The following is a 16,506-nucleotide window of genomic DNA, read 5'->3' as shown; positions in this document are numbered from 1 at the left end:
GTAATGGTCTGTCCTGTCCCTTTAGGAGACAAGCCCCGCCCACTCTCTCCCCTTCCACAGCTGAAGCAGGCATATCTTCCTGCTTGCCTGCAGCCCGAGCCCTGAGCCCTCTCCCTTTCTGTGTCTGTCTCTCTCTCCCTTCTCCCGACTTTTCCTCCCCCTCCACCCATTTCTCTTTCTCTTTGACTCTCTCTCTCTGTTCTTCTCCCTTACCTCATTTCCCTTCCCTTCCATAACCCACTAAATAAATATCCAACTTCACTCTGCATGGCGTGCCTATCCGTCTCAGACCCATTAGCCCTCACAGCCTGTGGGCTGCTTGGGGGCTCCCTGCTTAAGACCTGGCTGCCTTCGTGACCCACTGTGGTCTCGTGCCTGCTGCCCACTGCCGCCAGTCGGGGACTTGTGGGGGCCTGCGGCGTTTTATTTTTACCATTACACGGAAGAGTAAGAAAGATTCGACATTCTTGTTTCCTTTTTGTTGTTGTTGAACTGTGTCATTCCTAAAATTAATTTATTTAAGCTCATCACTCTTCTAATTCTCCCACAAATTCTAGTGTTCTCATCTCTCAACATTCATGGTACATCAGCTAACCTACCTTCTCCCTTCTCCAAGAGACATACCCCAATACTGGCATTCCATGTGCCACCTGCCTAGCAACTTTTTATCCTCCATTCTACAAGTACCCTTACTTCCCTAGGTCCAAGCATTCTTTATTGATTGAAACTCTCATGGTAGAAATCATCCTCCAGTAACTTCCTGAGGATTGACAGGAGGTAAGTGTTTTAAAACCTCACCTGTCTGATATATGACAGCATTCTAGCCTTATGCTTGATTCTGGTTTGATCAAGTAAAGTTACAGACAATAATAATTTTCATAGTTTAGGAGGCACTATTCCTCTTGATTGTGATGTAGCTATTATTAAAAGGTCTCCCTAACTCCCATGATTTTGACTATAGTCTCTAAAAACATTCATGGTCCTTCCCAGCTTTCTGAAATTCCACTAGAAGAGGCATTAATTGGTACATATGTTTTTATCCTGTATGCTGACTCCTGGTTAATGTGCCGTTTTCTTTAGTGGTTCTTCCCCCTTCCCTATTTAACCTTCCTCAGCCTTCTATTACTATCAATAGTAATGTATATGGTATATCTTCTATTACTATTAATAGTAATGTATATGGTATGTCTTTCTTACCTCTTCTTTTGTCTCTGGGTCCTACTTTTGAAAACATCACCTTAACTTTATTTTCAAACATTTCTACCAAGCTTTTCATTCCTAGACAGTTTAAGAGTTACAAGGGCTAGTGCTTAGAACGTCGTTTATGAGCCAGGCGGTGGTGGCACACCTTTAATCCCAGCAGGCAGATCTCTGAGTTCAAGGCCAGCCTGGTCTACAGAGTGAGCTCCAGGTCAGCCAAGGCTACAGAGAAACCTGTTTTGAAAAACAAACAAATAAACAAAAAGAAGAAAAGTTCTTTATGAATGCATCTTATTCCTGAGAGTATTATTCTTTTTACTCATCTACCCATTCCCTGCATTATCTATTTTATTATATCTTTACATTTTCTTTCTTCTTCCTTGTTAGATGTCTACAATCTTCTGCTGTGATCAGGAAACAGCTGCAGAAAGCATAAAGTAGAAAGAGTGACCTGGCGTCCTCACTGCAGATTTCCAATCAGCCTCAGATTCCAGCACTCTTGTTCCCCGTGGCTTTAGAGGTTGCTGGTACCACTGAATCCTGAGCCTTCTGGGGAACTCTAAGGTACGTATCAATTTCCTTTGTTACCACTTCCCATGACAAACACTTAACCCTCAGCTTTCTCCAAAGTTGTTTTGTCAGCTACCACATACCTATTTCATAAATTTCAAATTTTTATTGACATCTGTTTCTAGATAGATAGACAGACAGACAGACAGACAGACAGACAGACAGACAGATCGATCCTGGGGAACTTTTGACTTTTAAACTCCTTTTGTTGTTTTAATGAGATTTCAGAAAATGTTAGCTGATTCAACATAATAAAATCAGACTATGAGCCTCTGTCCCTACAAAAAGTGCTAAATCTTAATAATGACATAATATTTAATGTTCTGAAGTACTCTCAAGAAGGGCATGACACAAGGAGGGCCCCCATCAACACTGATTTTGTCAATGTTGTCTGTTAATATTTACAAAGGCTCACATGTAATTATGACTTAAATTTTCATGCCCGTCCTATCTGTTTAGAAGGGGAGCAGAACACCACATGCTGTGATAACTGCGGTGGACTTCTGCCTTTACTGCAGACACCACAGAGGAAAGGAGCACGGAAAAGACTTTAGCGAGAAGGACCTGCAGAACTGAGAGAGTGACGCACTTACAAGCATCCTTCGTCTTCCCCGGTTTATATTAAAGATCCCGCACATGCCTATTGTGTCACTTTTGAGAACATACTAAAAACCGTATAAGAAACAAGCTACACTTCAGTGGAGGAGCACATGCCTAGCACAGCTGAGGTCCTGGGTTTAATCCCAGCACCAGCAGAACAAAGGGAGCGGGATGTCACTGTCTGTAAATAGTGCTGAGTTTTAGATGTTGTATAAACAGACTTTCTATTCAGCTTTAAGAGTGTCCATGTATTCTCTTGTGAAATTACCTCACAAGCTTGTGCATCTTTTCTAAACCTGCCTATGCCTCCCCCGTTCCCTTGGCAAAAAAAAAAAAAAAAAAAAAAAAAAGACGTCATTTTTATAACTTTTGGGGCCCTAGGCACTTTCTATTTATCCTTTTGATAGGATGCCCAGGGAGGGAGAGCAGGAGAAAAGCCAATACAACTACTGCCTCCTGACCTAAGTCGCTGTCTTTTGAAAGCAAATGTCTGATACTGACAAGTCTGCCTGTTAGAGAGAAGGTTCTATCTCTAGAAAACAAAAATCACTTTTTAAGGTTTTTGGGGTTTTTTTTTTTTTTTTTTTGGTTTTTGAGACAGGGTTTCTCTGCAGCTTTAGAGCCTGTCCTGGAGCTGCCTCTGCCTCCCGAGAGCTGGGATTAAAGGCATGCGCCACTACCACCCGGCACTTTTTAAGTTTTTTAAAGTTTATTAAATTAAAGGTTTACTTGGAAGAGGGCTATACGTCTGGAGGTCAGAGAATCCACAGTATCCTTCTAATATGTAGGTCCCAGACTCAAACTCAGGTTGTTAGGCTTGCAGCAAGCGCCTTTACCCACTGAGATATCCTGACAACTACCCTCTCCCTCCTTTTTTTAGAGGGTTTCTATATAGCCATGGCTGTCCTGGAGCTTGCTATATAGACCCAGCTGGCTGTGAACTCAGAGATCTACCTGCCTCTGCCTCCTGAGAGCTAGAAACAAAGAGGCACACCACCACATGGGGGCTCTACAACCCTTTCTAAGCTCTCAGTTAAATGTTAAGACCAGCCAGGTAGTAGTGACACACACCTTTAATCCCAGTACTTGGGAGGCAGAAGCAGGTGGATATCTGTGAGTTTGAGGCCAACTTGGTCTACAAAGCAAGTTTCAGGACAGCCAGGGCTACACAGAGAAACCCTGACTCGGGAGGAAAAAAAATGTTAAGCCCACAGGCACCTGAGCTAAGAGAGATAGCACATGCAATCCTAAGTGAATTTCCCAGATGGGTGGCTGTTCCCACAGTCCAGAGCCGCTCAAGCTTGAGAACAGGGAGAAGTACAAGAATAAAAAGCTAAAAGTTTGAGCACACTATTAGGACTCTTAGGAGAGACATAACAAAATTGTTCAAATTGTAAGCCATTGGAGAACACGACTATTTCATATAAAAATTTAGTCATTAAAAAAAAAAGTTAAGAAGCTATATATGGCCGGGCGGTGGTGGCGCACGCCTTTAATCCCAGCACTCGGGAGGCAGAGGCAGGTGGATCTCTGTGAGTTCAAGGCCAGCCTGGTCTACAAGAGCTAGTTCCAGGACAGGCTCCAAAGCTACAGAGAAACCCTGTCTCGAAAAACAAAAAAAAAAAAAAAAAAAAAAAGAAGCTATATATGGTGACTCAAATGTATAAATGTATGAATCCCAGCACTTAAGAGGCTGAGGCTGGAAAACTGAAGCCAGTCTGGGCCAGGCACGAATTCTAGACTAGTCTGGATTATAGAACAAAATCTTGTCTTAAAAGAACCAAGAAAAAAGACAAAAGTACTTTAGTGTGTTTGCAGAGCTTGAGTCTGGGAGTAACAGTTTCTTCTATCTCTTCACAAAGATCATAACCACACTGGCATAAGCCACGTGAACTAATTTGTCAACACCAACATAAAGGCAGCTCCATGATGCCAGTGATGGCTAGCTTGTGTCAACCTGTCACGCTAACCTGAGTCATCTGAAAGGAGGGAGCCTCAATTGAGAAGATGCCTCCATAAGATCTAGCTGTAAGGCATTTTCTTAATTAGTGATTGATGGGGGAGAGCTCAGCCCATTGTGGGTGGTGACATCTCTGGGCTGATAGTCCTGGGCTTTATAAGAAAGCAGGCTGATCAAGCCGTGGGGAGCAATGCCTCCATGGCCTCTGCATCAGTTCCTGCCTCTAGGTTCCTATCCTGTTTGAGTTGCTGTCCTGACGTCCTTTTTTTTTTTTTTTTTTTTTTTTTTTTTTTGGTTTTTCGAGACAGGGTTTCTCTGTGGCTTTGGAGCCTGTCCTGGAACTAGCTCTTGTAGACCAGGCTGGTCTCGAACTCACAGAGATCCGCCTGCCTCTGCCTCCCGAGTGCTGGGATTAAAGGCGTGCGCCACCACCGCCCGGCCTGACGTCCTTTGATGCTGAACAATATAGAAGTATAAGCCAAATACACTTTCCTCCCCAACTTGCTTTTTGGTCATAGAAACCCTAAGACATTCAACACAATGCCCATCAAAATCCCAGCAAAATTCTTCAAAGACCTCGAAAGAACAATACTCAACTTCATTTGAAGTCAAGGCTAGCCTGATCTACAGAGTGAGTTCCAGGATAGCCAAGGCTATGCAGAGAAACTGTGTCTTGAAAAAGAAAAAAGGGGGGGGGGGTGCCTCCAGACAATGTCAAATGTCCTCTGAAGGAAATAACCATTTCTAATTAAGAGCTGACCAAGACTAATACTTGTCACGCTCAAATGTGCAATGAATTAATCACTTGGGGAATTTATTTTAGATTATGATTCAGTAGGTCTTTGGCAGACCTAAACTTCTCAGTTTCTAATAAACACCTAAGGAAGGGCGAGGCTTGACCTGGACTGTATTTTTGATTACAAGAACCTAAAACAATACTTTTCAATGCCTAGCAGTACAATGCAACCACTCGGGAAGCTTCAGAAAGGTTTTATGCTTAGGCATTACCACAGACCAAATAAATCATAATCTCTGGAGGTAGGACTTAGGCATTAGGATTACTCTGAAAGTTCATGGTTATTCCAAGACATATGTACAGCTGAAAAATTCTTCTAAAATGAGGAGACTCATTTATTCATCTCTAAGACTGAGTATACGTACAATAGACATTTGAGAATAAGAAAAGGAGGCTGGTAGGGGCTCGGTAAATAAAGGCATCTGTAGTCAATCAAGTCTGGCCTTGATTTGATCCCTGGAACCCACATGGTAGGAAGAAAAACTCAATTCCACCAAGTTGTCCACGGACCTTTACCTGTGTCCACTCGCCCCCTCCACCTCTCTGACACACATACACAATAAACAGAAAGCAGCACTAGAGAAGAAAACTATGAGGCAGGCATGTTGGCTCACACCTGCAATCCTGGGACCTGGGAGTCGGTGGCAGGAGGAGCAGGAGTTCAAGGCCATCCTAGCCTGGCCCCAAACCTCAGACCTCACAACACAAAATTACATTCCTTGGCCAAGTCCTAAGGCTGATCATGCTTATCTTTAATAATAACTGACAGAAACTTTAAAGAAATTAACAGCAGAAAATAAGTTCTAAAATGCCTTACTATCTCTATTTTCTGCATCAGAAGGAATGAAATTAGCTCAAACTTCACTTTTAAGTTTGAAAACTACAGAGAGAATTTTGAGAGGATACCATTTGAAAGACTTTTTCCGATGATGCTGAAACTGATTTAATGTTGCTTTCAAGGGGCATGTTTTAAACAACTGTCACATTCATTCAAACAACTTTTTTTCCTAGCTAAGATGACATGGTATCTAATATCATCTGAAATATCCCAGCTGGCAAAAGGAGACATGTGCTAAGATATGGTCAAAACTGGCTTTTTTCCCGCCTGTGGTACCAGATCTGAACCCAGGGCTTCACTCATGGGAGGCGAGCACTCTACATTAAGCTATATTCTGCATTAACTGCCTCTCCCATGCAACAAAAAGCTTCCCTGAAGCCAAGTGCAGCACTAATCTTAGACGGTGACCAGGAGCTGGGTTTCTATTCATTTTTTTGAGACAGGGTCTCAGAATGCAGCACAGGCTTGCCCAAGTTAGCATCAAATTCCTTGTCTCAACTCCCCCGGTACTGGAATTACAGGTGTGAGCTCCCAAGCACGGCGGGGCTGGATGGTTCGTGTGTGAGACGGCCTCACACTGCAGTGGTTCTTCCTGCCTCAGCCTTCAGAGGAACCACCAGGCCTGGCATTAAATATAATTTTTAATTAAAGGTCATCCCAAAGCAAAAGCATGTAAAATTTTAAATTTGTACTCTTAGAGACTAAGAGCTGCCCCTTCTGTAAACATACTCCAGAACCACTGCCCTGCAGCACTCACGAGAGCTCCTTTACTTCTCACCGCAAATCAGCAAGGCTCTGCTTCAAAACAAACTGTTTAAGGTTTCTCCCTACACCATGGAAAACAGAAAACAAATCCAAAGCACAGGTGACAAAGGACACAGCATTGAACCAGGAGCAAGGAGAGGTGTAGTCTTGTCATAGTCTCAAGAGGAGACTCCGAGCAGTGAACGCCTCTATCGCTAGAAAAAGACCACAGGTTTAGCCTAGATATCAAGAACCCCCCCCCCCAAAAAAAGCAAAAACCATCCAATATCAGAAATCTTGCCAATGGCTTCATAGCATCCGTCTCACGCGCTGATGACCAGCACGCTGCTGCAGGACTGCTGAAGGAGAAAACTGTGCCATGAGCTGGGCAGCAGCAGAAGCCTGCGATACCAACACTGGGAAGGCAGAAGCTGGAAGCTGAGTGAAGGCCAGCCTGAGTGACACACACAGCTCCAGACAAAGGCCAGCCTGAGGCACACAGCAAAACTGTGTGCGCATTCACTAACATGAGAGGGAGACAGACAGAAGGAAAGACAGACCGAAATACTGACAGAAAAAGACTGCGTGGGGCATATTCTTGAGGCCTGCTACCCGGACTACATCTAAGCCTTTGCTCAAAAACAGAACTTCCATTCTTGTTTTGTTCTAGTGCTAGAAATAGAACCCGGAACTTCAAACACACTTCTACCAATAGCCAGAGGCCCAGCCCTTGAAAAGAAATGTGCAAATATGGATTTTTTTCATGTTTACAGCAGAACCAGATTTCTGTTTAAGAACTTTAAAACAGTGAAAGAACTACCAATTCATCTGCTCAGATTCTCAATTATTTGCTCATTACATTTCTCTAATCAATGTCCAAAGTGCAGTGTTCACATTTAAAGAGGACATCCAGGGTTGGTGAGAGAGCTAAGTGGGTAAAGGCACTGTCATCAAGCCTGACAACCTAAATTCAATCCTTGGAACCCAATGGCAGAAAGAGAAAACCAATCTTCAAGCTGTCCTCTGAGCTCTACACACTTACTGTAGCATGTGCTCACCACGGACACACACACAGAGTAAGCAATAAATAAATGTAGAGACTGTTGTAAGAGACACAGAGGACTGAAGTGGTGTAGAATGTCCTTCTATTTATGTGTTGTTTTCATTGGTTAATGAATAAAAAAACTGCCTTGGCCTAGTTGACAGGGCAGAACTTAGGTAGGCGGAGAAACTGAATTCTGGGAGGAAGAAAGCAGAGTCAGGGAGAAGCCATGGATCCTCTGTCTGAGATGGACGCTGGTTAGAATCTCTGGTAAGCCACAGCCACATGGCGATACACAGATTGATGTAGATGGGTTAAACTAATATGTAAGAGTTAGCCAATAAGAAGTTAGAGCTAATGGCCAAGCAGTGTTTTAATTTAATACAGTTTCTGTGTGGTTATTTCGGGTGTAAGCTAGCTGGGTGGCCAGGACAAACAAGTGACCTGCTCCCTCCAACAAAGAATTACACCATACATGAATATAGTCAGTGCCTTGCTGAAGTTCATGAGCTCTCATGGGTTTTAAACTCTATCACTACCAACGTACCAACAAAATACAAGGAGGACAATAAACAAAAGCTACCACCTTAAGTTCATGCTGTACCAGAACTTACCAATAAATATTTCTTACCAATGAGATTAAATCCTCCATTGTTTGCCTGTTGTTGCGGTGATGTACAGAAAGTTCTGTTATGCAATCATCATCAAGGTGAATCAACTACAAAACACAGTTTCATAAACAGTTAAGTTTATAAATAATTTCTGTTAAACTTAAAATCAACATAATCACTTCAAAAAAAATCCAACAGCAACATGTGGAAAGAACATGAGTTTGTCAAACTTTTGGACACCCATCAACATGCATGATTTGTTTCTTTTTGCAGTGCTCGGACTGGAAGCCACGGTCTCAGTTAGGCAGGTACTCTACTGATGAGCTGCTGCCCACTAGTCCTCATCTGTCCACAAGCAGTCAGAGGCTGACAACCATCCCAAGAATTCTGCTGGCTTCCATATCCCAGCACCTGACTGACTGTTAGTGCTTCCGCGCTGCAAAGGATCACAGTCCTCCCCATGTGTACTGCAAAGGATCACAGTCCTCCCCATGTGTACTGCAAAGGATCACAGTCCTCCCCATGTGTACTGCAAAGGATCACAGTCCTCCCCATGTGTACTGCAAGCCCTGCCAGGCATTTTCTTCAGAGCAGCCATGTTTAAAACTCAGCGTGGACATAAACAGTCAACGGGTGGCTCTGACTTGTATCCTGTTGCACTCTGGGTCACGTTTAAGTCTCCACAAGCCCAGGAGGTCTTGTGATAGATGTGACAAACACAACACAACACCCATCACACTCACGTGAGCACAGCATAATGCTGAAACACACTGAAACTCTCTCGGCTTAAATCCTAATTTGCTGTAAGGACAGCAATTACAAGTCTCAGATCCCTGAAAGGTAGGACCTCACTAAAACAAAATGACAGAAATGGCCTTCTCTGAACTGGAAAATACTCAGAAGACAGAATGTGAAGAGAATCACAGGGGCAAAGTAAGACATTCTCTTTCCAACAGCTCAGGAAGTAACGCCTTACTTTCTGCTTCAAGTCTTCCCCTGCAGGGAAGCTGAAACAGCTGGGGCGCTCAGCCTCACCCTGTCACCTAAGTCTGTCCCCATGGGATCTCCAGCCACTGAGTTCGAGCAGCCTGACAGCTCACAGGCTTTGAGATTAGACACATCTTGGTTTTAACTATGACATTACTTTATAACTGTGTGACCTTAAGTATGCCACTACACCTCCCTGAGCTTGTTTTATATCTGTAAAAGAGAGATGATCCATGCCTTGCCACTTACGTAACACATGGGAATACTCAAGTATAGCATCTAAACAAACAAAGCCTCCCCAAAATGGCTATTTTTATTAATATACACAATCCTTTTTCCTCTTTGACAACCTTTTAGAAATTGAAATATTCCTGTTACAGGCCACTTTCCCCTCTAAATGAACTACCTGGACTCAGATACAGCGGTATCTCATGCAGAACACCACACAAACAGTGAGCTCAAGAGAAACGTATCCCACCATCATGGAGAAACAGAAAATACGATGACCTTTCTATGGTACAGTGATTCTGTTCCTTAAAAACTGGACGTTCAGTCCTAATGACCAACGTGATAGTGTTAGGTTTCAATTTTGGAAAGTGATTAGATATGAGTGGGATCCATCCTCCCAAACAGAAAGAATCCCCAAAGGCACCCATCCTTGACTCCTTCCACTATGGAAGGATGATACAATGTGAAGAATTACCAACTACAAACAAAAAAGCAAGTCATCACCAGACACTACATAGGCCTTGGTCTTGAACTTCCCAGCCATCCAATTTATGGTATGCTGTTCAAAGAGGTCTAACACACTGAACAGACCAAGTCAAACTTGCATTATTGGCTGGACAAGAACAAACTCAAGGGTTATATATATTTTAAAAACAAAGTACAGACCACACAGATTTATACCAGTGGCCACGGAAAGCTCCAAAGTGCTAAGACATGTATTCAATGTGTTGCTTTAATCTTTGTGACTCTCAGATTCCTCATTTAAAATGACCTTAATCTCAACCCCAAACACTTCAACACTCAGGTGGGTATCTTCTTAGGGATATACAACTCAAGTAAGAAGAGATTTACTGAGTTCTTTTCAGATCCTAGCTGTCCCCTAAACAGAAATACTTCTTGGCCAGGTATGGTGCCACCTGTAATTCTAACACACTGGAGGTTAAGACAGGAGGATCAGCAAGGTGGTGATGGCACACACCTTTAGTCCCAGCATTCAGGAGGCAGAGGCCAGAGGATCTCTACGGGTCTTGAGTTCCAGGACAGCCAGGGTTACAAAGAAAAACACTGTTGAGAAAAACAAAAAGTAAACAAAGAAAGACAAGAGATCAAGAGTTCAAGGCCAGACTGGGCTATGTAGCAAATTCAAGGCCAGCGTAGGATACATAGGAAAACCATATTTTCATTTTATATTTTAGATATTTATATACTCAACTTTATACGCATCTGTGTGCCCGAGTGTATGTATGTGTACCTGCATCCTAGAGTCCAAAGAAGTCAGATCCTTTGGAACTGGAGTTAAAGATGGTTGTAAGTCACTATACAGGTGTTGGGAACTGAACCCAGTCCTCCACAAAAGCAGTAAGTATTCTTAACTGCTGAGCCATCTGCAAGCTTTGGGAAACCCTATTTTGTTTTAAAAGAAAGGAGAGAGCGAGAGAGCGAGAGCGAAAGAGAGAGAGCGAGAGCGAGAGAGAGAGCGAGAGCGAGAGAGAGAGAGAGAGAGAGAGAGAGAGAGAGAGAGAGAGAGAGAGAGAGAGAGAGAGATGAAAAAACAAACTCAGCCAGACCTGGCATGATGGCATAGTAAGTAAAGGCCTCTGCCACCAAGCTCAATGGCCTGGGATTGATTGCAGGGCCCCACACAGAAGAAGGAAGAGCCAACTCCTCTGGCCTAGTCTCTGTCTCTTTCTGCTTCTGTCTCTGTCTCTCTCTGTCTCTGTCTCTCTCTCACACATACACACACACAAAAAAATGCCAAAAAACATGCAAAACCTTAAAAAAAAAAAAAAAAAAAGACAACCAGCCCGTCTCTCCATACCTCCCTACCCTGCGCATTCATGCACTGGGGAAGCAGGACAAGCATGAAGGAGGCACTTTGTTTTCTGCTGGCCTCCTGAACTAGAATAAGAAGGATGGGGTGAAAACAGTCTGAGAAAGACCCTCAGTTTAAACTGAGTCTTCCAAAGGGACGCAGTACTCTGATGATGCTTTGAATTCTCAGCTATGCATACTCAGGTTAAGGACAAAAAAATGCATGTCCAAAAGTAGGTAATTATTTTGGATTATCCGTGCCTGCTACATTTCCTGTTCACTAGGGCAGAAAATGGAACTGAATATAAGTTCTATTTGATACAATACTTGGGTACTAGAGCTGTGCATGAAAATGGCATGAGGAGATCATGCGTAGAATTATTACAGCATCTATGCCTTAAATATCCAAGTAAATCGGAATTATTTTTATAGTTCATTCTTGATAACACACACCACTGAAAGAAAAAAGCAAATACTTCAAAAAGCGACAATAATCCTTATACCGCTTCTATTTACAACTCACTTTACCCCGCCACAGCTCAGTAAGGAGGAAGAGCAGTGAGGAACTCTAGGTAGACAGGACACTGACTACAACACCCAGATTCGGGATGATGAAATGAAGAGTAAGAAAAGCCAGTTACCTGCCCCCAAGACCGGCACTTTTGATTCCTGGTTCAGACTTTTCTACCACACTATGCTACCTATCTTAGTTTCTGTTCCTGGCCCAAACTTTTCTAACATGCCATGATGCTTCTTATCTATGATTCTGTTCCAGCAGACACCAGACAAGGAATGTTTGCCACAAGGTTGCAGACAGGCAGGATACAGGCACCAAGCTGTAGCGCGAATAATAAAAACCCAGAGACAGATATTGAGGTTCAATTTTAAGATCAAAAAAGCAAAGCAGCCAGCTTATGTGTGATTCCCCTTTGTATGCTGTGATTATCATTGGTTAATAAAGAAACTGTCTTAGCCTGTGATAGGGCAAAAGATTAGAGCTAGGCAAGGAAAACTGAATGCTGGGAAAAAGAAGGTGGAGTCAAAAGAAGCCATGAAGCCACCACAGAAGACAGATGCAAGTCGCCAGAGGGAACCTTACCAGTAGGTTACGAGCCTCATGGTAAAATATAAAATAATAGAAATGGGTTAATTTAATATATAAGAGCTTGTTAGGAATATGCTAGAGTAATGGGCCAAGCAGTGATTTAATTAATACAGTTTCTGTGTGGCTATTTAGGGGCTGAGCAGCCAGTAACAAACAAGTGGCCTTCCTACAACAGCCAGCCACTGGCTCTTACCTAAAATAAATGAGATCCTGTCTCCATGAATTCTGACACCCCACTGACGTCTTCCTGTCTCTTCCCTTTTATAATCATCTCTCCGCCCAGCCATATCACACGTGTCTCTACCTCCCTAGTGCTGGAATTAAAGGTGTGTGCCACCACTCCCTGGCCTGTATAACTGACTAATATGTCTGCTTTGCACTCTGATCTTCAGGCAAGCTTTATTTATTAAAACACAAACAAAATGCCACTACACCAAGCCTAATCCAGTTGACTTCCAGGTCCTTTCCATGATGCAGCCCTCCTGTCTTGATTCAAATTCTGGTTTCCTACTCTATTCATACTAGTCATTCAACTACAGACAAGTTACTTCAAGATCATGTATATCCTTTGCTCAGTCTACAAAACAGGGCAATAATAGCCCCTGCTCCAGAGAGCTAGCACAAAGCCTGAACGAGTTAGCAAAACCTATAGAATAATAATACTTGGCCCTAAAGTACTATCCAAAGAGTTCGACCCATATCATTCTGTAGTAAAACATAAAGCCTGAATCTTATAATAGCATGCTAATGTAGTGCTCAACAAATACTGGAAATGTTTAAAGATTTGTTTTTATTGTTGTGTATGTATGTGACCAGGTGCCAGATGCCCTGGAGCTGTAGTTACAGGAGGCTGTGAGCCACCACGTGCTAGGCATGCTGGGATGCAAACTTGGGTCCTCTGCAATAATAGTAAATATGTGCTCTTAACCTCTGAGCCATAGTTTTGTTTGTTTTTAATAGAGTCCCACACTGCAGCTATGGCTGGCCTACAACTCATTAGATAGCCCAGACTGATCTCAAGTTCATATCAGTCTTCCTGCTTTGGTTTCCCAAGACCTAGAATTACAAGTATGTGCCACCACATCCAGATTAGCAGATAATTGTTTTCCTTTCTTTTTCCCAAGACACAGTCTCACTATGTTTCCAAGATCAGCCTCAAATTTGTCATCCTCCTGCCCAGCCTCCCAAGGAGCTTAGATTATAGGTGTGTGATACCACAGTTGACTAGCAATTATATTAAGATGTAAATAAAACTGTACACCTGGAACACTCAAAATTATGTTTACTTTATACCATGCCCCAAATTAAATAAATAAATAAGTAAATAAGTAAGTAAGTAAGTAAGCAAATAAATAAATAAATAAATAAATAAAACACAAAACCTCTGGTGTTTAACCCAGAGACTCCTCAAGCACAGTTAGGACCTTAAGCCAACCTTGTTCCAAGCCAACCTTGGCTACATAGCAAGTCTGAGGCCAGCCTGGGCTAAATGAGACTGTGTCTCAAATTCAAACAAGCGTACCTTTTCTTACATGGAATTCTATCCCATTAGAATCCTGACTGAAAAGACATGTAATGCCTTCCACACATGGAGAAATGATGACCCCCAATGGTTGAACACAGGCATTTGCACCCCCAATCTCTGCCTCACAAAGGGCACATCAGATTCCCTGTTCCTTCTGTTGAATTGCTCAGACACTCACACTCTCGGGCTCTCAGCACTGGTAAACTCTAGATTAAGCTGCATTTACTCAATAGATATCCACTACATCATGGTTGCCCAGGGAGACTATGGATAAGACGTACAGTAAGAGTTAACCATCAAAGCATAATTAGGAGGGGAATGAGTTCAGCCTGTATGGCCCAAACAGTGGGAAGAGTAGAGGCTTGAAGCCAAGTCCACTTTTCTAAGACTGGCTAGCAACTGGGAAGAGTAATTATATTCACTGATGTGATTATTCCAGAAAGCAAAGACCCCATTTGTCTACATGTGACATGTCTGAGACATATCCCCCAAGCTATTTCAATCCATATACATGCATGTCATGCACCACTGCAGAAGTGGAGAAAAGTCTCAGTTATTGGCAAAGGTTTCTCCTCCCTTTTCTAACAACATATATGATGAAGCTGTATGTGTGTATGCAAAGGGTGCATATATGGTATAAGCACATGCGTGTGTATTGTATGTACCTGTGAGAACTCAAGGGCAGGAATTTAAGATCAGTTTTCAAGTGTGACCTATAGTCTCCTGGGAACTAGAGAGCTCCTGGGCTGCACTATCTCTGTAATACTTCTATTTCTGACATTTCACAGTGCTGACATTTGAACTGATGGCACAAAACCATGACGGAAGCTGGCGTTCCTGGAGACATCAAACTATTCCAGGACAGGGTGTTTTGTCATGCACTCTCAATTCCCCAAGTAAGCCAAAGCTATTAAGTCCTTGATGAAGCAAAGAAAAGAATTCTATTACAACTCCACACTGAACATTTGTGTTTCTAGTATAAGATGGAAGTGTCAAGTACAAAACCATTGCTGTCTGGAGCAAAGCACCTATGTGAGTCGGGTAAAGCTTCAGCGAGCCATTTCAGTCACGGAATACCACTTCACTGTTATTCAGACTGGGATATTTGGGAAATACTTTGTCAAAGTCAAACAAAGTAAATTAATTGATGGCATTTGTTGGCAACAATGCAATTTTATCTTTCAAGAAAACTTGTGTCTGTCACACAAGCTTGACACTTTCCGACACTGAAAATATCTTCTCCGATGAGATTGGCAGTGCCTTTAGGGAATGCAGGTCTTTTTAATGCTGTGTTAGAAAAGGTGTCAGAATTGGAAAATCTGCACCATTCAGTGCCCAAGTATTTTCCAAATGACCAATACAAAATGGTACATGGAGAAAAGAGATCATGAAGTAGGTTTTATGGGAGAGTTCAAAGTGCTCGCTGCTGTGACTTCATATTCCACCTACTAAACTGAGGGCTAGAGAGGGATGATCCTCGGTACTCCTGCTTAGGACCAGGGTTCAGTTCCCAGCACCCAAATGGTGGCTCACAACCATCTGCAACTCCAGTTCCAGATCCCATCTTCCTTTCTGCCCTCCTCGGTCACAGGGTGCACACACATATGTAATGGTACGCAAGCACCTGTACACATAAACTAAAATAAATACTTTAAAAAAAGAACCACACTTTAAGGAATGATCAGAAACTATCTGAAAGGGCTATTAAAGTACTCCCCCTGTTCCCTCTCTGTCTAGGTGAGGCTGCATTTTCTAAATGCAGAAACAGACGACTATACAGGTGTCTGATATGCCAGACCTCACAGAAGCTTATAAAGACATTAACATGACACTCCTTTATCAAATTTACTTTTCAATGTTTTTTTCTTCACAAAAATATGTACTCATGATATGCAATGGATTTACTGACTGCTTTTTCTTTTGAGACAGTCTCAGTATATAGGCCAGGCAGTCCTCAAACTTGCAATCCTTCTGACTCAACTTCTCAAGTGCTGGGACAAGCATGCGTCAGTGCATTCAACTCTTACTGTTACTTTTGAATGAGTTAATAAATATAAAGGGTACAAAAAATTCCTCAAACCCAGATGTCTGAAAATTGATGTGATTTCATTACTACCCTGGGAATCAGGGCTGGTTGAACCTGTTTCTAGGGATGAATAAACAGGTCATCCTATTTAAGACTTAGATAACCTATTAGATAACCTATTCAAGACTCCCGGAGCACTGCTCACAATCCTGACTGCACATGGCAAACACCTGGGAGCTTTTAAAAGCACTAATTAAGTATCTTGGGATGAAAAGCAGGGCTTGCTGGTGATGTGGATACTCTCATTTCCTACCTACTGGAACTAGAGGCACGTGTCACTACTCCAGGTTCTGGGTGATTCTCATGTGTAGTGCAGGCTAAGCAAACACTCGCTGGCCCAGAGTGAGTGACAGGTAAGACAGGACTGGGCTGGAAGCCTCCCAGCAGCGAGCCAGGTAATAT

General features: G+C 42.7%; 1 protein-coding gene across 4 annotated transcripts in view; it reads right to left on the bottom strand.

Moving 5' to 3' along the window:
• Melk (maternal embryonic leucine zipper kinase) overlaps positions 1–16,506 on the bottom strand; it is a 69,521-nt gene that overhangs the window by 18,306 nt on the left and 34,709 nt on the right. For all 4 annotated transcript variants that reach the window (XM_038347762.1, XM_038347763.1, XM_038347765.1 and 1 more), the window contains one exon: positions 8,382–8,468. In XM_038347762.1, the coding sequence (XP_038203690.1) occupies positions 8,382–8,468 (87 nt within the window). The remainder of the gene's footprint in view (positions 1–8,381; positions 8,469–16,506) is intronic.

This window comes from Arvicola amphibius, chromosome 11 (assembly GCF_903992535.2).
Source record: "Arvicola amphibius chromosome 11, mArvAmp1.2, whole genome shotgun sequence".
NCBI classification, from domain to species: Eukaryota; Metazoa; Chordata; class Mammalia; order Rodentia; family Cricetidae; genus Arvicola; species Arvicola amphibius.
Note: the sequence above shows the minus strand (reverse complement) of the source record. Positions and strands in the feature narration are given on the sequence as shown.